The following is a 20,687-nucleotide window of genomic DNA, read 5'->3' on the forward strand; positions in this document are numbered from 1 at the left end:
CAAAAATTGAGTTATTTGGTAGGGAAATGTGCACACACACACATACAGATATTTTCACTTATATATATATATATATATATATATATATATATATATATATATATACACACACACTAATTCATTTCTTTATTTAAAGATAAAATCATCTATTCATTTTATATAAATCATTAGTATGAATCTGATTCTGTTACTGGTATTGATCCCTCCCTTGAACATCTTTCTAATCATCTTTCTTAGAAAGATATCAGGTACTCACAGGAGAGACTGAAGTTTGCCAACATCCTACTGAAAGTGTTTCTGTGGAATGAACTGGATTTGAACTTGGCTCGCTCAAGTTTTAGTCCGTATCTTAACCATTAAGCCACAGTTTTGCCTCAAAAAAGTGTAATGAGTTCGCTTTAAACAAGGTGCACAAACAAGTATAATAATCTTCATCTTTTTATGAACCTTACATTTTTGTCTTTCAGGAAAGGAGCCCCAACCACTCCTTTGACGAGCATTGCTACCACAAAGTAAGTTGTTAAAAAAAAAAAAAAAAAAAAAAAATCAAATTTTGTCAAATTTTTGAAATGTGTAATTATTTCTCTTTGCTTTTTCAACAATATAACATTAAAACTGATATTTTTGAACTGAACTATGGCTAAGTTTCATGATACCCTCAAGTTCAACGCTCTGATCCCCAGCTGGCATCAATTGTGATGGATGGCTCTCGTCTGGGTGAGGCCCCGTGTTTTGACAAGCTTCTGGGTTTGACCTTTACTCCTGATCTGAAATGGAACACGTACATCAAGTCTGTTGCCAAGGTCGCTGGAAAGATGGTGGGATCGTTCTACCGCTCCAGAAGATATCTCACTACTGATGCAATTCTCTATCTATATAAAAGCCAAGTACGGCCAAGGATGGAATACTGTTGCCATATCTGGGCAGGAGCTGCCAAAAACAGCCTATCATGCCTTGACAGAGTACAAAATAGACTTCGTGGTTTAGTGGGGGATGCCCTTTTCTCTACCCTGCAACCCCTCTCCCACAGAAGAGACGTTGCGAGCCTGTCCTTGTTTTATCGTTATTTTCATGGCAGGTGCTCGTCTGAACTCCAATCCCTGGTCCCCCCTCGCCAATCTTTCACGAAAAACACCCGTCTAGCTGAATCCACTGTGAAAAATTTCCCCCACTCTATATCTGTGCCTAAATCAAAACGCGGATTTTATGAACCAAGCTTCTTTCTTAGAACTGCACGCCTGTGGAACTCTGTTCCGTCTGCCTGCTTCCCTCCGGACTACAACTTGGATGTCTTCAAGTCTAATGTTAACAAATTCCTAATGAACCGCCCCCCCTAATTAAACACTTCATCAAATCTCCTCACTAACGTAATGTACTTGCAATAACCCTTATCCCTGAGTGGCTTCCGGGCCTTGATAAGTGGTGATCACTGTGTAAAAAAAAAAAAAAAAAAAAAAAATACCAGTTATCTGCTTAATTAATACAAACTCCTAAAATTATGGAGGACGAAATATAATCTTTAACAGATGTATTCAACAACTTACAGATTAAATGGTGAGGTAGAAGCTGCTGGATGCATGATGATTAAAAGCTAATGTGAGGCACATTTTGTTAACCTTCTAAAACTGTTGTGGCAAATCTACTTCAAAAGTGATAACTATCTCTCCCTTTTGTTCAAGGGAAATAACTCTTTATGTTGTAAAAGGTTGTACCTGACAAGTAATACATACAAAATCATACAGTGTGTGTATGATTTATCAAATGGATATTCTCCCAGATTATGGAATCTGGTATTAGTGATATTTATAACTTGGACAGAACTGGAATACTGCAGTCTGATCAGGTTATCACTACACCAGCATAGGATCCAGTCAAACGGTGGTGCACAGTGTTTTTGTGTTGAACAGAAATTGGAAACCAAATTTATCAGAATTTGATTTTTTTTTTTTTTTCTTCTTCTTCTTCTTCCTCCTCATCTCCAACTAGACATAATCTGCTACTTTTAAATAATTTTGGAGTTAATGTGGTATTTTTCTTAGAGATTTAACTGAAAGTGTCCAATCCTTGTCTGGTGTCAATAAATTCTGTTGCTAGTTTGAGGGGGAAAAATGTTGGGAGAGCCAGTTTTCGAGAAACATTAAGGAAAAAAACATTTTTAATTTAATGCTTAAATGGGAGAGCAATAGAAATGTTATGATAAACACTAAAAAAATGACTTTAAAAATATAAATTCACAAAATATTTGTTTTAAAAAGGAAGTTTACATTGAATGTTTAATATTTTGAGTCCTTATAGCACAAGAGGAATTAATTAGCTAAAATATTGTAGCACAAGAGAAATTAATTAGCTAAAATATTGAGATCTGAGGTCATGGATTATCCACGGGTTTAAAAAAAGGTTGTAATCAAAACTTCCTCACTTAATTACAAGTCATAAGTCAGTGTTCATTTGTTTTTATTGTTTTATAGTTCAGTGAGAAATATTAGAATTTAAATGAATACATTTGTTTTTGACAAGACTGAAAGAGTTAATGAATTGTGTGTGTTATTGTCAGTGAGTATGAGAGCTGAGAAACATTTTCCCAATGCCTGACAGGCAAGTGAGGCTGGTATAAAAATGTTTGTTCTGTTGTGGACTTTGGCTAAAAAGGAAAATTCTGGCCTTTTCATTCATGTGAATCAAAACCTCAAATTTCATAAATTCAGAGAAATGCCTCTGATTGGCTTAGTGTTTTTTCTTCAGACGAGTGTATTCATTTTGGACATCAAAGATTAAACTTTGCCATTTGCTACAACTACACAATTTTTTAAGGGGATTATTACACTTAATTTTCACAGATAATGTATCTTTTTGTCCCCCCCCCCCCATTTGAAATGTGGTTGCTAAGAAAAATGCGCTACTGAAAGACGCATGGATGGGATGATTGAACAAATCCTTTAGATATGTTCAGTTATGTGACTGTTTAATAATCTCCTCAAATGTAAAATGTTTGAATTTTCATGACTGAACAAAAATGAATGCCTTTGTTTGAACGTAAATTCATGCATACCATTCATACAGAGATGAGTGACAACAGATACTGAAGCACATTATGAACTCTTCCAGTTTACATCCTGTCTAATTTATTGTTTACATGTGCACAAATACTGTCATTCCTCTAAAGTCCTACCTAACTAATATTCCTGGTGAACCAAGTGCAAAAGAGATCCAGACAACTGCACTTAAAGGGAACAACGAGGATACTAAAACGAGCTCTCAGTTGGTTTCAATAAAAAGCAGAGCAATGTTGGCAGCTGGTTTGGCTGCCCCATACCCAACATTAAAATCTTCAAAGGAAGAAATTAAAAAAAAAAAAAAGAAAAAAAAAAAAAAATGCAATTATAAGAGCAACCAAGCTTATGAAAAAGAATTAAAACTACTTGATGAATATACCCAGTGAACCAAGTGAAAGATGCAATTGTGCTTACTGGAAAAATTAGAATATTAAAAAATTATCTCTTAATTAGGGCTTCTGAAATAGCAGGTGAATGTCTGACATCTGGCAGGATACTCCATCCCCAGCAAAAACAAATAAAAATAAATTGGAAGGTAATCCAAACCTACCCTTTACTGATAATTAAAGTAGCAATTTGTAGTATACATGTAAAAGAAATCTAACTAATCGCAGATTCATTGTTGTTCATAAAACTGAAATTATAATTTTGTATGAATATTTACCTTTTCATTAAAAAATAAAATAAAATCTCTTTTTAAATCTGTCAGATTTTGCTTATTTTAAATTTTTTTATTTTATTATAGAATTGTACAGTCCGTTTTCAAGGCAAATGACCTACCTGGTGCTATAAGTTCATTGGTTTGTGGCGGAGCAGATATTGGGTAAGCAATTCTCAGGAAATAATTTGATAATTTTGATAAAATATATTAAGATTTACATTTAAATAATAGTTGTCATATCTGCCAATTTGTTTTTCTAAATAAGATTTCTAATATCGAAAACTTTGTTCATGAGGTTTGTAATGGACTGTAATTAGTAATTTTGATTTTTAAAATCAGCTAATTTTTTTACTAAATGATCTGTTTACTAAACGCATTTTAATTTCTTTCTAAGCGTGTTTTTTTTTTTTTTTTCTTTGTTTCCTTTTTACTAAAAAAAAAAAATCTTACTTCAACTAATGAGGGTTTTCATAACTGAACAAAAAATGTTTCAAACTTTGTCGTAAATGTATTATTCATGTGTGCTATTCATATGAGGAAGTGTGATGGCAGATACTGAAGCACATTATAAATTCTCCCATTATTTAGAGAGTTTTACAAGTGAGTTGCCACTTATCAAGGCTTAAAGGCCACTTGAGGGTAAGGGTTAATGAGTGTTAGGTAAACACATTACTATTTGTGCCTGGTTATAAAAAAATAAAGATAAAATTTTGAAGAAAATTGAATGAATACAGAAAATTTCATAAGGATTGACTTATTCTTTTATTTTGGATGATTTTAATGAAATTAACATGCTGGAAAACAAAAACTACAATAGTAGACCGCTAGTGGGGAACCTTTACCATGAATTGATGCTCATGAACCCCCTAGAACTAGCACTGTATATGCAAAGATTAGACTCAAGAAAACAAATAAAGGTGCTTATCCTTTTTGAATGCAATTGCTAACATTCTTAGGCAATTTAATGAGCAATTTGCTATAATTCTCTTCTAAGTCACGTCTCCACATAAATACCCCTGACAAACCAGGTAAGCAGCAAAATCCCACCCTTACGCAGTAGAGATACCCAGATGGCAGGAATCCTTCTACTGCTAGACTTTAGAATTCCCTTCCAGGATGGTCCTGGATATGACCTGAAACTATATCCAGTGGTGAGGCCCCAGCTTGCGGACTTTGGGGAGTGTGGAGCCACCCTTTAATTGCCATTGCTCCCAGGTCCACTCTGACCCAGGTGGTAGTACCTGTTAGGGTCCCAACTATGGGTTAAATAGAAACCGACTCGAAAACAACAAATATATTCTATTAAAAAAAATTTTCTTTAAAATCTTTGGATTCAGCATTAAATAACCTGAAAAGGGTTGATATGCCGTAAAACAAAAACAACCAAACAGCCCTTCCAGGATCCTGCTTCCCTGGCTACTGACATGCAGAAGTTCAAGTGTAATGTAAACAGACATCTTACTACTTAACTCCCTACATAGTGTCCCTGAAAATTATGTCCCAGATAGTAGTCCCCGACATCAAAGTGGCACTGTGCCTTGTTTGGGGTGAAAATGCAATAAAAAAATAAAGTTACAGCTTTCTTAACCTACTTTTAACATTAGTACACTTGATAAATCATACTTCAGTTATCCGATAGCATTGATGACATTTGATTAAATAATTGTTAACTGATAAATTCTCTTAAATTGAACCCATTAATTGATTATTAAATTTAATTTTTACTTTCAGTACTTTAATGGCAAAAGATGAAAGGATTAATTTGATGTCGTTCACTGGAAGCACTGCGGTAAGTAACTGAAAAACACATGCACGATCTCTCTCTCATATATATATATATATATATGTTAACTATGTATGTACAGCATTCACTCGTAAGCTAATTAACAGATCATTATGAATTTTGGAACACAGTAGTTAGGTTTAAGGGTTCCAAATGTGGGCTGTGTTTAGTTGAATTTAGATTTATGCAAGGAGGTAGTAAGACATTCATGAAACTTAAAATGTCCTTTAATTTGTGAAATCAACAATAAATATTCCTTAAATTATAGTTTCTTTGGAATATTTTAAAGGTTTTTAGGAGGCATAACATAATATCGGCTCTCGTTTGAAATTTTAAATATTTCAGATTTGCATTGAATCCAATCTTTTAGTCCTTCAACGCAAAACAAGATTCACTGAATTTCAATTTTTGAAGACTAAGCCTTATTTTAGGTGTTTTCTAGAATCAGAATCATGAAATGGATTTTGATTAAAGTTGAAATAAAGATTCTAGACATAAGGTTTTGTATCATTATGTGTTGATTTTAATATCAATAAGTGAGCATAAAGTGGTGCAAAACTTTATTTGTAAAATTAATCTCATTCATCATGGGACGAGCATTATAGTTATATTTTTAAGAAATATTTTGATCACCAAAGCAACAATATTTTATATGAAGCACTTTATCACACCTGATTTCTGTGTGTGCTTATGTATGAAAAAGTTGATTGACTGCTTTTTGACCTTTTGACTTATTTTCAGTTTTTTTTTTTTTTTTTTTTTTTTTTTTTTTTTTTTTTTTAACTTCCAGTAAGAATAAAGTAATTTTTAATTTAATGTATTTCACTTTACAGAATGTTTTAAACAAATATTAGGATCTAATTTTTATAAATTTTTTTTTTTTTTTTTTAATTTCCCTATATTGATTGGTCCTGGATATGATCTTAAACTATATCCGATGGTGAGGCCTCAGCTTGTGGGCTTTGGGGAGTGTGGAGCCACTCTTTAATTGCCATTGCTCCCAGGTCCACTCTGATCCAGAGTGGTAGTACCTGTTAGGGTCCCAACTATGGGTTAAATAGAAACCGACTTAGAAAAACATATACTCTATTAAAAAATTGTTCTTCAAAATCACTGGATTTGGCATTAAATAACCCAAAAGGGTTGATATGCCGTAAAACAAACAACCAACCAACCCTATATTGATAAATATTAGTCAAAGTCTCTACTAAAAGTTATCAATTTTCTTTCTTCAGATTGGTAAGAAAGTGGCTCTGATGGTTCATGAAAGATTTGGTAAGTTTTTTTTTTGTTTTTTTTTTTTTAATCAGTTTCCTTCCATACCAGAATAAATTCTTTTCTCAAAACCCTTTGTGAACTAATATTTTTGCGATATAATTTGTAATAAATTATGGAATGGACAATGCCAGTTCAACTTTCATGTTTTATAAAATGGTATCTTGTTTAATTGCATGAAATAACTTAGAATGCGTTTTGTTTTCATAAACAGATATTAAGAGTGTCTTAAAAGAACTAAACCTGCTTTATAAGATGTGGAAAAGGCTAATCTGTAACAAACTTGGACCAAAACATCACTGGATAATTGCTTTGAAAGAGTCTACACAAAGGACATTTCTTTGTGGCTAGTAAAGACTGTTGAATTTTTTTTTTCTTCTGAATTTAAGATATTTGACAAAATTATAATTTCCATTAATTACGTTATAATAAAAATGTTCACCATACGTTCACATTTCAAGCTAAATTATTAACTTCAAAGTTATGCCTTTAATTTTATATATAAAAGGCTGTCTCCATATTTTCAAACTCTATCTGTTCCGAAACTAAAAGTCCCAGAGCGGTGCTAGGGGCCTCAAATGATTAGATTTTTTGATGACCTGTTCTTTTGATTTATTTTAGCTGGTTAAAATAGTTTTTATGGGGTTAAAAATGAGTCTAAATTGAAAAAAAAATTGTTATTCACTTTGTACATTTATCTTAGTTTATTTCTAATTTTTAATCAGTTCATATGTGTGTCACGTTGGTACAATGGTAACGCCAGCAACTTTCAATGCTAGTTTTGCTTTTGATTATAGCTGATAGCACTAAAATATATATTTTTTCTTTTTAAATCCCGACTCTGTAATAATATATATGAAATCTGGGCAAATTAAGATTTAAGCATGTTTTCAACCGGGCAAAGCCCCTCACCCTCACCCTCTACCTCCCACCCACCCAATAGTTTGTCAATAATTCCTCACTATTAACCTCATTGATTGTAAAGTTTATAATTTACTTATCTCTTATAACAATCCTTCCAGCATGATTAAAAAAAGATTAGTAACCAAAAATTTCCATTTGATGTCTCTTAATATATCTATTCATCCAATCATATACAATCCTACTGTCATATTTTGATAAGTATAAAGTTCTTTAATTTTTATTTATTAATAAGATAAAAAAAAACCTTTGTGAAATTGACAGTTGAATTCTTTTCATCTAATGTCATTTAGATGTTTTCTGATATTTAGCAAATAACTCCACCTTTTGATTCTCACAGTTCAACAAATTCCACTTTGTGCAGTTTTGTCCAATCATTTCCAAGTTTTCCTTGGTAAGCCAACTTTCCTGCTAGGAGGATGAAGGTTCCCCATAACCATATCAGCATAATTGATTCATTACAAGTGAAATAATTCCAGCAAATTCTCTGACCTTACTTGTTAGATTCCATCTGTCAGTGAGCTGCAAATGAGTGAGATAGGACTGGGTATTGTCATCTAGTACTATTTCTTTATGGGGACAGCCAGCAATAGGATGCGCCTGCCCCATGAAGTTAGGGTTTGAGGCTAACTTAACCTCCAGGTCACTGCACTTTTTAACACCCACAGTAGGCATAAGTTACACTGTATTACATTGTTTCTAACATGCAGAGTGAGGATACTACCTAGTCCTCTGGGAATTGTACACCAGAGCCACACCCTATCTTTTTCTTTTTGGAAAAGTTCGTCATCCAACCATTATACCTCCAGAGGTCCCCCCCCCCCAATATTTCCAGTATGACCACGAATATTTTAAGAAAAATAATGAATAGAATAAAATTTGATAACTTCTCAGCACAGTTTATAAGAAGTTATTAGATTTCAAGATGAGTTGTAGTCTTTAGGAAAGCAATCTTATAGCAATATGTCCCACAGATGGGAAGTTCTTGGAAAGAAACTCTGAAAATTTGGATTTTTTTTTTTTTTTTTTTTTTTTTTTTTTTTTTTTTAAGCACAAAAAACAAGGAAATGCTAGTTTTGCTGTGAAATAGTTTACTAATGTTATTAATCTTAAAAAGATTTTAACAAACTCCTTTTTAATTTAATTTTTTTTTTTTTCCCCCTCTTTCAGGAAAATGCCTTTTGGAATTAGGCGGAAACAATGCATTAATCGGTAAGTCCTGTATCACATGTTTATATATTAGCCATTTCGATTTATTCAACTAGATATTGCTCAAATTCTGTGAAAAGATTTTTTGGGGGGGTGGGGGTAAGGACACTATCTAGGTATATCCAATTTTTGTTTTGGAAAATACTAATAGACATAAGAGTACAAGAACGCTAACCAATAATATATGCTTTAAAATTTGTAGAAAATCCTTTTATATTAAGTTTTGGAAGCTATATTTTTTTTTTTTTATATAATTGTAAATTAAAAATATTCAATAAAAGTAACTCATTTCATAATGTTTGAAATTAATAATTTAATGATAAAACAAGCTGCTAAGAATAACTTTCAAAATTTTCGTAAATATAAAAAATAAAAATGCTCGGACGACGCCGATTAACTACTGATAGTATTGAGTGCATCAAATTTTCTTTTTACAGTGAATGAAGATGCTGACCTTGAGATGGTTGTACGTTCAGCTTTATTTGCTTGTGCTGGAACTGCTGGTCAGAGATGCACCACAACCAGACGATTGGTAAGCATGGCTGGAGAGATGGTATCGATCCTCTCCATTTTTATATGAAACTATTAATGTGTTAATAAACTTGCAGTAATTTACAAGATGGAATGATAAATTTGTCGCCCTAAAGAAAACACAGCACTACAGCTTTATTAAAAAAAAATAAATTCAGGTAACTTAAATATGTAGTAGAGCTGACATCTATTCAATGTAGTTGCCTTCAACCTCAATCACCACCTCTATATGGGTCGTTTATACCATTAATAATTGAATACCAATTTAAAATGGCTGAAACTGTTCTCTTCCCCCCCCCCCTTTATCTTTGCAAATTTAATATTTTAAACATTTTTAAAACTTATTTTACTTCAGATTCTTCATGAGAAAGTCCATGATGAAGTTGTTCAAAAATTAGTGAAAGCCTATGGTCAGCTTCCTATGGGTGACCCAATTGAACGTAAGTATAAATGAATAAACCTTTACATACATGTCTACTCTTTAATAGTGATTGAAATAGATTGCATATAGAATGAGTGTGTGGGGAGGGGGTCAAATAATATACAAGATGGAGAACTTGATTGTAAATTAAGGCTAATTAAAACAATTTAAATGAAATTTTTTTTTTCTTTGTTTTAATATAACTTTATCCTCAAACTGAATATTTTACATCTTGTAGTTAAAACTCATAAGACGGGAAAACCTTAGAAAAAAAATAAACACAGCTTTAATATAATAGATTTATAAAAAAAATTTAGTGAATTCTATTTCACTTTATTTCCACGTTGCAACTGGGTGCTGTTTATTTTCGCTAGGAGTAATTTAGTTTGTGCCTCCAACTGATATCATGGTAAAAAGAACTGTAGAGGTAAAAAAAAAAGTATTGGTGCTTCTACAGTATGAGGTACAAGTGAAAATAAGTTCTGAATAAATTTACAAGAAAACTCTTTGATATACTTGTGTATCAGATAAAAATAGATATCTACACTAAATATTAGGGAAAATTATTAAGTAGAATTTTAATTAAAAATGAGAAATGATTTTATCATTTTTGCCAAATGGCCATTGATAAGAGCAGAAATCCCATAAAGCAGGGGAGATAAGCCAGTCTGTCATTCAGCCAAGTAATAATGAATGGAGGATGCAGCAAAATACAAAAAACTGGTTTTCATTTTTAATTAAAAATTTACTCAATTTTTCCTTATTTTTGGTTACTTGTAATGTGATTTTCATTTGTGCCCCATATGTAGGCACCACAATTTTTTGCGTTTGTTTAGAATTACTCTTTTTAAAGAAAAAAAAATGAAATACAGAAAAATTATGTACATACTCGTCAGAGAACAAAGTTGCCATGTTCCAAAAATCATGTAAATTTATCAGGTAGTTTGTAGTTTAATTGAGAAAATCAAATTTTATGACTAAGAAAGATGTAAGAATTTGATTGACTATGTTAAATAAATAAAAGGAAGACATCTTGATTCGCATTATAGAGATCAAAATCGGTCTTATGAATGCAATTAAATATTAAAATCACTATTTTTAGTGATTTTAATATTTAATTGCATTCATAAGACCGATTTTGATCTCTATAATACATCTTTCTTAGTCATAAAATTTGATTTTCTCAGTTAAACTACAAACTGCGTACATTTTTAGATTTTATTTTAAAATATAGCTACTTGATCAATTTACATGATTTTTTTGAATGACCTCTTTGTTTTCTGACAAGTACATATATCAGTTTTTTTTTTCTATTTTTTTATTTTAATTGTCTAAAAAATTACTTAAAATTAATTTTTTTTTCAAATTTAAGTTTTTAAAAATTTTAAATTTAGTTTTAGTATAATTCTAGATAAGCACCAAAACTTTATGATTTTATGTTCTTTCTAAAGCTGTAAATGAAATTGTAAGAAACTCTCAAGCTTCGCTAGGAGTCAGAGTTAAGAAAGAAAACATCTATCACATAACTCCTATAATGTCGTGAATAATCCTCAGCAGGTCTTTTTTAATTTAAACAAACTTGTGTGGAAGGCTACAGGATTGTGGAATATTGATCAAGGTTTGACCATTAGTAACTTTTTTTTTTCTCATTATATTGCTGCCTCTTCAAGTTGGTTGTCATTATTCTTCCAGCTGGTGTTCTTTACGGTCCAATGCACAGTCAACAAGGTATTGATCTTTACCTGAAAGCTGTTGCTGATGCCGTTCAACAAGGTGGAACGATTGAATATGGTGGAAAGGTAAGTCGAACAGAATTTTTTTTTCTTTTTTTTTTTTTTTTTTACACCGATATTAATAATCCTAAATAATTCTAATAGTTTCAGTATTATAAATTTGCCTTTTTAAAGAGTATAGTATCCACTGAAAGAAAACTTGTTATGTAAAATAACATTTAGGTGTATTACTGTTATGACAATTGAGATTAAAATTGTTGGCATTTGTTTTTTGTTTTTTTATTAAAGTTTCTTTTTTTTTCCTCCATTTAGAGAGTCGAGAGGCCTGGTAACTTTGTGGAGCCAACAATTATTACTGGTCTTGCTCACAATGCTGAGGTTGTAATGCGAGAAACTTTTGCTCCAATTGTCTACGTCCTCAAGTGCAAGGTACATTTTTAATGTTTCACATAATTTGCATGACGTCTACATTGCGAATTGATTTAAATATTTGGTGTTTCTATTGTATTAGTTACTAAAAACTCTGTACTTTCATATAATGTAGGAATAAGTATCCTTACGAAAAATTAGAAAAAATAAAGTAGAAGATTAATTTACAAGTAAAATTCAATTTTATTTTAAATTGCAGTGTTATTATATTAAGATTAGTTTTTCATTTCGACAATTTGTTTACTGACTTATCTCCCCTGCATTATGGGTTTTTCTAGTATTTCCACTCTTATACAATGGTGACTCGAGAAAAATACAATTAGACAGTTATATATATATATATATATATATATACACACACACACACTGGGTGTGGTGATTGTAAAATACATTTAAATATATTTTAATTCATGTAGATTAGAGCCAATTTTCTATTGAATATTATAATACCGATTCCAAAAGTATTTTAAAAAAAAAAAAAATAATAAAAATAAGGGGGCTTGGGAGGCATCAACTAGAATCAAAACCAAAAACATTTAGTGCTTCAACCACATTCCTTTACCATGTGATTTAACTTGCTAACTCAATAAATAGATAAAATATTAAACCACTCCTAATTTTTGCATGCATAAAACTTAAAAAGATAGGGTTGTTTGTTTGTTTTTTTTTTTGTTTGTTTTTTTTATAACGTTTTGGTCAATGTAACTTCCGACCTTCATGTGTATTAACACTGGATATTATTGGTGAATAGTGAGAAATGTTTGCTTTCCCAACGAACATAGCCATTAGAAATTCAAAATGCAAATAGCGACAAGTTTGTTTGTTTTTTTTTATAAATCTGGGACCATTCAGTTTTATGATGAATGTATTTATTTCATGAAAGAACAACCTAAATAAGAATATTCCAAATTTATATAAAAAAATAATTATGAATCCTCATCTCGAAAAAAAAAATATACGTTCATCATAATAAAAATAGGTTGGCAAGTTGAAATGAGCAGATTGCATTTCAACTCGCTGATATAGCTGTACGCATTATTCATCGATCCAAACAAAGATTTTGTATGCTATAAATCATTCTTATTTCATGATTACTATTTCCTGTTAATTTCAATGTATGTGACTAGTAGCTTAAGAGTTTACCAGTTAAACATGCACATACATATATCTACTGTTTTATTTATATAAATATATTACAATAGAAAATAGGTTTCTTTTCGTTCATATTGAAAAAAATATTGCAGCATTAAAAATTGATTGTTAAATTGGATCTTTTAAAAAAAATTTTCATGCTGCAATATTTCAAGTTATAAATTTATATTTTTTTACTAGAATATCTTGTCCTTTTTTCCAGTTTTAACAACTAGTCCTTTACTTTTCCGAGTTTAAACTTAACCATATTACTTTTTATGTCCGCATTTTTCTATTGTAATCCGTGGTTTTTTCAGGCTTCCAATAAATTCACTTGTTCTTTGTTTAATTTCAGTCTTATTTTTTTGCACCCATAAACGTAGCATACACATGCAATAACAATGTACGGCACTCGTCTGCTTCAATGAAATCCCCCCCCCTCAATTATCTCCCTTTCATTCTGTCGGTTTCACTTGTTGCCTTCCCTTTTTTTTTTTTACAACATAGCTGAGAAGGTGATTTCTAAACTAATTGTTTGAAATTTGGTCGAAAAATGACTGAGCGGTGAAGCTTTAAAGCAGTTCTAAATAACTAAAACTGCCACTTAACGTAGTAGATTACCTAGGAGTAATATATCATTCAAACATGGTAGTGTTTGAACATATGGTTATTTTATTTTTTAATTTTCAGTAAGGATATTTATTTCTTTGACGCACAAGTACATCAGAGTATTTTTACTTGAAATGGGATTTTTACTAATGACTAATCTAATTTAGAAAACTCTCTGTCTCCATATTTACAAACTCTATCTCTTCTAAAACGAAAAGTCAGAGTGGCGCTAGGAGCCTCAAATGATTGGATTTTTTTTATGCATCGTTCTTTTCTAGGTTAAAATAATTTTTAAGATATCAAAATTGGAAAAAATGTTATACATTCATCTTAATTTATTTTTTAATTAGTTTTTGTGTCACAGTGGTAACATCACCAGCTTTGACTGCTGTAGTTTTGGTTTCGATTCTAGCTTATGGCACCCAAATATTTTTTTAGCTTTTGAAATCACAACTCTTGTAAGATATACAAAATCTGGACAAATTAATATATATTTCAGCATATTTTACAACCAGGCAAAACCATAGTTATAAAAACAAGAGGGTTCATTAGCTGAGACAATAGAAGTCTGGATCGATTCATTTAAAGCTGTAAGTTTTAGGAGTTAGAAAAATCGTATTCAAAACTTCTCTACTAATTTTGATAAATTATAATTCCTTGAAATTTTTTTAAGAGTCAATCTTTTGATTTTGTGTTAGTAAAATATTTCAGTGAAAAGATTGGAAATATTTCAATGAATAAAGTTTATTCAGATTTGCAGACGATAATGAGACCCAGAGTTGTGTGTGTCTGAGTGGAAAGAGATATTGTAGAGATGGGCTTCCTAAGTGGGGCGCCCAGCGACACCAATCCACAGATTTGGGTCAACTGGGTTCCACTCGTTTATTGAAGAAAAATCTGGATCTTTAAGGGTTTTTTAGTTAGCTCCCAGATAGATCATTTCAAATAAATTTAGTCTTCTGATTGGTTCAAAATATAATTGTTTTTATTCAGGATAGTGTATGTGCAAACGACACGCATACAAATGTCTTTATGCATTTTGATTTTTTTTACGTCAATGTGTAAACATCCACTACTACATATTCATCCGAGTGGATTCAGCTAGTTTCCTCCGAAGACAGTTTCTAGGGAATAATGGTCCAAAGTCATGCATATTCCGGTCAAGGACAATGATGATGTTAGTTTTTGTAGGGAGGTGTTTCCATAGTCTCACATGCCGCACCTGGTCCTCGTCTGTTACTGACCCGGCTTAACGCTCCTTAACTTTGGCGATCGAATGATAACCAGCATGTCAATGTGATGCCATATCTGAATTATCGCATGTCTCCATACTTTAAGAATTTCACGTGTTAAATGTTTTATCTATTCTTGTGACCATAAATAGTTCATGTATATTATTATAAGCATTTTTGTTGCAGGTGTAAAAATGATTGAGAGGCTGATAAATTCCTTGTAATGTCAAGAACTTATTAAAATCGCAAATTTAAAATATTTAGTGAAAATTTCATGTTGCCATCTGTATAATTTACGGTTAATGTCTTTCAAAGTAAATGTCTGCCAGGATCAATACTATTAAGAAAAAGACTCTTAACTCATAAAAATAATTATTGTTGGCTAAATATAGATTAAGTAAAATGAATGTCTGTCTAAAATGTGATTTTTAAATATTCTGTCTATCCTGAAATAATCGTCACCTAAGCATTCAAAACGAATATCACTTTTTGAAATTTAATTAAAATGGTACTGTTTCAAGTTGATGGAATGACGATTTGATTTTGGAATAATTAATTTTAAATGGGTTGTCTGAATTGTATACTTTAGCAACATCAAATTAATCACTATTTTTACTGATAAATTTTTTTTTCTTACACAAGTGAAAGCTAATGTATTTATGGACATAAAAGTGCCTTAGTGTATTATTATATAGATTGGTTAAATTTTCAACTAGTTTTGGAGATTTCAAATCTGAAGAAAAATATCAAATTAGATACTCAAGTAATGAAATCTTTTTCGTTTGTTTCTTTAGTCTGTTGATGATGCCATCACATGGAATAATGAAGTGAAGCAAGGTTTAACGAGCAGCATTTTTACCAAAGATTTAGGACATATCTTCAAATGGATCGGGTAAGTAAAATAGTTTTTAAAAAAAAAATTCAAATTTTCATCAAAATTTGAATTGTTTCAATATGTTGGCATATATTAGGTTGGTGCAAAAATGTTTTTTGATGTTCAACTTCAAAAGATCATAACTCCTTTCATAATAAACTTTATTAATTGGAATAAGAACCATTAGAATCAACACATTTTAGCCAAAGAGAAACAAATTTATTTTAGTATAGAAATCCAGAGTTCTGGAAGCGATGAAGTCATTGAAGGCCGATTCAGCATCATCTCGGCTTTTGAAGCATTTTTCATGCTGGAAGTTGTCGAGATGCTTGAAACAATGATAATCAGTGGGCAAGAGGTCCGGTGAATATGGCGGATGAGGCAGAATCTCGTAGCCCAATTCGTTCAACTTCTGCAGGGTCAGTTGTGCAACATGCAGGCAAGCGTTGTCATGGAGAATTGGTCCCTTTATATTGACTAATCTTGGCCACATACGTTGGAGCTTCTGGTGCATTTTGTCAATTTGTCGGCAGTACTTCTCCACTGTAATTGTTTCGCCCGGTTTCAAGAAGCTGTGATGGATGAGACCAGCTGCAGACTACCAAACAGTCACCATAACTTTTTTCTTTTTTTTTTTGTGCAATTTCGGCTTTATGAAGTGTTTTGGAGCTTCTCCGGCATCCAACCACTGTGCCGAATGTCACTAGTTGTCATAGAGGATCCACTTCTCATCACACGTCACAATCCGCTCAAGAAATGGGTTTTTTTTTTTTTTTTTTTTTTTTTGCGCAGAAGGAGCGTAGAAGACACCTCAAAAACAACAATTTTTTTTTTTTTTTTTTTTTTTTTTTTTTTTTTTTTTTTTTTTTTTTTTTTTATCTTTCAATTCATGCAACATCCATTTATCCAACTTTTTTTGCTTCTCTATTTGCTTTTAAATGGCAAACGACTGAGTGGTCGACCTCTGGTTCAACAGCAACTTCTTGTGTGGTTTTGTGAGGATCGGCTTCAATTAAAGCTTTCAAATATTCGTTACCAATCGCAGTCGACTGGCTGCGACCTTCTTCATCTTCGAGGCTATCATTACCATTGCAAAATTTCGGTAGTGGTTCCTGGGCCAAATGTATCATTGATATCATTTCTGCAGCTTTTCGGCCTAGTTTGAACTGGAACAAGAAAATCGTACAGATTTGAATTTTGTCGATGCTGTTGAAAAACCTGCCAAAAAAATGAAGAGATTGAAAACGGTAACGAATAGTATGATTCAATAGAGCAAAAAAGCATGCTTATATATATTTAGTAATGAATTAATTCAAAAATCGTATCCAAAAGTAACACCTGAGAAAATGATATTGTTTTTGCCCCAACCTAATATATGAATTAGATTAAAAATTTGTATTTGGTACATGGTGAATTTGAATAACATTTCTTGTAATCATTCTGTGTCCATCAGTTATGTGACCTTGATAAGTTTTCAACTTGCAATATTTTATTTTGATTCCATTTCAAAATTATTCATAATATTGGAAAGAGAATCTTTCCAAATCTATTATCTATATTTTTGTATCTATTCTATTTTTACATAGTAAAAATACTGGCTCTTTTTTATTCATATCAATGGTATTTACTTAATTGTCATATCACAGTAATGAACATATCCAGAAATTATGAAAAACGATAGGTAGAAAAGTAATTATTAATGAAAACAGTTTTTGAAGATAATTAGCAAAAATGAAGTTTTCAAAAAAAAAATAAAAATAAAAAATGGAATTCGGATCATAACAAAAGAGAAGTAAATGTTTTCTGAAAGCTGAAAATTTTTGGCTAATTTAGCAATTTCAGTTTCCTAATTTTGCAATTTTGACAAGAATGAAAATACTTTTGTTTCAGACAGTTAAGAATGTAAAATATTGATTGCAAAAAAATTTCTCAACATCAACTTATTCCTTAAAACAATGAGTTTCAAAAGTACAATTTCAGAAAAATGATTTTTATATAAAAATGCTAACAATTATCAAAATAGTCTTAAAAAAGTAATGAAGCTATAAAGAACTTAAATTTCTTGTGAATTGATTTGTCAAGTCGTTTTCAGTAAAACGTCCACGTCAAATGTTGGATATTTAAATTCTAACATTTGAATCCTATATATTTTGTCTTTATTCTGTTTACATTCATTCTAAAACTCTGATCAAATGACCTAAAATAATACGAATTAACAAAAAAAGAAATGATTGGATGCTCGTGTAGAGTATGATTGCATAATATATTTTTTATATTTCTACAATGGTGTTTATTTTGTAATTGTTTGTTTAAAACGTGTTGAAAAATTCAGGAATAAATTTTCTTAATTTCAGTCCCAAGGGTTCTGATTGTGGTATTGTCAATGTGAACATTCCTACCAGTGGTGCAGAGATAGGAGGAGCATTTGGTTAGTATTCTACAAATTGTTTATTATTTCTATATCTGTATGGCAGGAGATAACTCGCAGATAATATAAATTTACAGATAAGAGAGTAACTCTTATGTAATTTTCAGTGATTTGAGCATTTAATTATAGAAGTTTAGATTTTATTTTATCTTTCTAATTGTTGAGTGTGAAGTGTTTAGATGACCTAAGAAAAATTGTCCCCCCCCCCCCGCCTCCAGATATTGATTTTTAAGGTTTCTTTTTCTGTAAGACGTTTCTTCTAGTGAACCTAAAGATTAATCATTTTGATTTGAAGTGGTATTTATGATTAACTAATTAAGACTAGATAGTAAAATAGTGTTAATTTGTTTGGTTTAAACTAGTGTTGGGACGATTCCTAATTTTTATATGATTCCAGGAAAATATTGATTAAGGTTCTGATACCAAGTACGATTCCGATTCCTAGGGAATTGTTTTGAAATATACCAGGTAGTTTTATACTTATGGTCGGTAGTTCCCAAATATGTTCCCTAACTTTGGAAGAGATATTTTATGTCTACACCGTCATGTTTTGGTTTAAATAAAATTATTATATAGTAAACTAAACGGAAAAAGTAGCAAAATTTATTTTGGAGAAAATTTATTTTACTTAATTGGAATACAGAAAAAAAAAAAACTCAAAGAAAATAGAATTTATCCTTCAGAGCAAAAACAAATAAAATAGAATTTATATAACAGAACAAAAACAAGAAAATTAGAGAATAAATACACATGATTCATTATTTTGGTCCTCATAATTAACAGGTTTAATGAATTAAATAAAAAAAATATAGTGGAAGAGAAAGAAAATATATACTAATTAAATATAAAAAAGATATTTATTTAATTTAATAATTTATAAATGAACGTGCGTAATGAAAAAAAAAAAAAAAATACCACGTGACATGGCGCCGTAGATACAAAATAACCTTTCCAAAGTTAACGACCATATATGAGAAATACCATTAATCGAAAGTTTTTGTGTTTTATACCAAAAAGGTATTATAGCGAAAAGTTACAATTAAAGGAATTTCAAAAACGATTTTTTGTTTGGCTATTGATAGTTGTATTTGTGACGGCAGTTCTTCAGACCTCCATAATTCACAAGGAGTAGTTAACACCTATTATTTTTTCTTACTTTTTCATTGCTTTTACACATTTCTAACGTGAAGAATAAGTTTAGCCAAACTAATTTCGAAATAGGGTATATCAAAGGAACACATATAAAAATGATACCACGATAAAAAACAAATGAAATACTAGATAAAATTGAGCAAACATAATTACCAAAATTACAGAAAAAGATTTAAAAAAAAAAAAAAAATGGTGAAGTTTGAGTGAAATGAATTACTGAAAGAAAATTAATTGAACTAATAGAAATGTTAAATAAAAAAAAATGTCACATTTCAATATTTTTTTAATAATTAAATTCTCAGGGTTGTCGAAATTAAAAATAAGTGATTTTTTTTTTTTTATTAAACTTCTTTCGAAGCTTGTTACCTTGAAAAATACGTTTAAAACCCTTTTTTTTTCTTTTTTTTTTTAAATAAATTGAAAAATAAACGCAATTAAAAAAAATTTAATTGATAATTGAAACTTTAAAAACATATTAAACATTGAAAAATTACGTATCTCACAAATTAATGTCCAATAAAGTAGATCCAGTCTTCATACAGGAATTCATTTATAATAAATATATCTTTCCCAAACTTACCAAATTAAATCTTTTTTTGGAGAGAGAGAGTGCTTTAAAATCGCCGGGGAGTGCCGCCTAAAATTTTAAAGAAGTAAATTTTAGGAGTTTAGTGCCTTTTTAAAGACGGTTATCATAATTTATTATCATCATTTAATTTCCTTTTTTTCCTCCCCCCCCCCACACACCTTTCCACGTGGGTCAGTAGTTAACCAGTGCTCCTGTTGCTGTCAGTCAGCTATCTTTACCTAAGTTTTAATTTCTAGTTAAAAGAATTTTTCATGAATAGAATCAGCATTTTTAAAAATTATTTTTAGTGTGTATATATTGTATTTACTCTTTAAAGTTAAGGAGGGTTAAAAAAAATTGGTGACACCTAGATGGTGACGTAGGCAAAAAAAAAAAAAGACACTGCGATTTCGACCCTCACTAATAAAACTGCTCTGAGTAACTAGTTAGTAATTTTTTGTTCCGTTTCTTTATTTTGCTCCTCCAATTCATTTGGATGCTTCATAGTTAAATGTTTTAACATGCTTGTTGTGGTCATGTTAGACGGTTTTATTCCTCGCGATATTTTAATTCGACAGACTTTGCAAATGGCTTTCAACTCATCAACTTCAAAAAGTTTCCATGCAAGACTTTTTTTGGACTTTGAGCCATATTAGAAAATTCAGTTTATCTGTAAA

The 20,687-nt window shown here is 30.8% G+C and overlaps 1 protein-coding gene across 1 annotated transcript in view; it reads left to right on the forward strand.

Moving 5' to 3' along the window:
* Window positions 1-20,687, forward strand: part of LOC145269268 (alpha-aminoadipic semialdehyde dehydrogenase-like) — a 57,753-nt gene that overhangs the window by 31,968 nt on the left and 5,098 nt on the right. The window contains exons 7-17 of the mRNA XM_080124938.1: window positions 468-512; window positions 3,799-3,876; window positions 5,446-5,503; window positions 6,733-6,772; window positions 8,864-8,905; window positions 9,340-9,434; window positions 9,789-9,873; window positions 11,547-11,653; window positions 11,900-12,016; window positions 15,783-15,880; window positions 18,217-18,290. Of these exons, the coding sequence (XP_079981064.1) occupies window positions 468-512; window positions 3,799-3,876; window positions 5,446-5,503; window positions 6,733-6,772; window positions 8,864-8,905; window positions 9,340-9,434; window positions 9,789-9,873; window positions 11,547-11,653; window positions 11,900-12,016; window positions 15,783-15,880; window positions 18,217-18,290 (839 nt within the window). The remainder of the gene's footprint in view (window positions 1-467; window positions 513-3,798; window positions 3,877-5,445; window positions 5,504-6,732; window positions 6,773-8,863; window positions 8,906-9,339; window positions 9,435-9,788; window positions 9,874-11,546; window positions 11,654-11,899; window positions 12,017-15,782; window positions 15,881-18,216; window positions 18,291-20,687) is intronic.

Source organism: Euprymna scolopes, chromosome 4, assembly GCF_053919585.1.
Source record: "Euprymna scolopes isolate OS-2025 chromosome 4, ASM5391958v1, whole genome shotgun sequence".
Taxonomy (NCBI): domain Eukaryota; kingdom Metazoa; phylum Mollusca; class Cephalopoda; order Sepiida; family Sepiolidae; genus Euprymna; species Euprymna scolopes.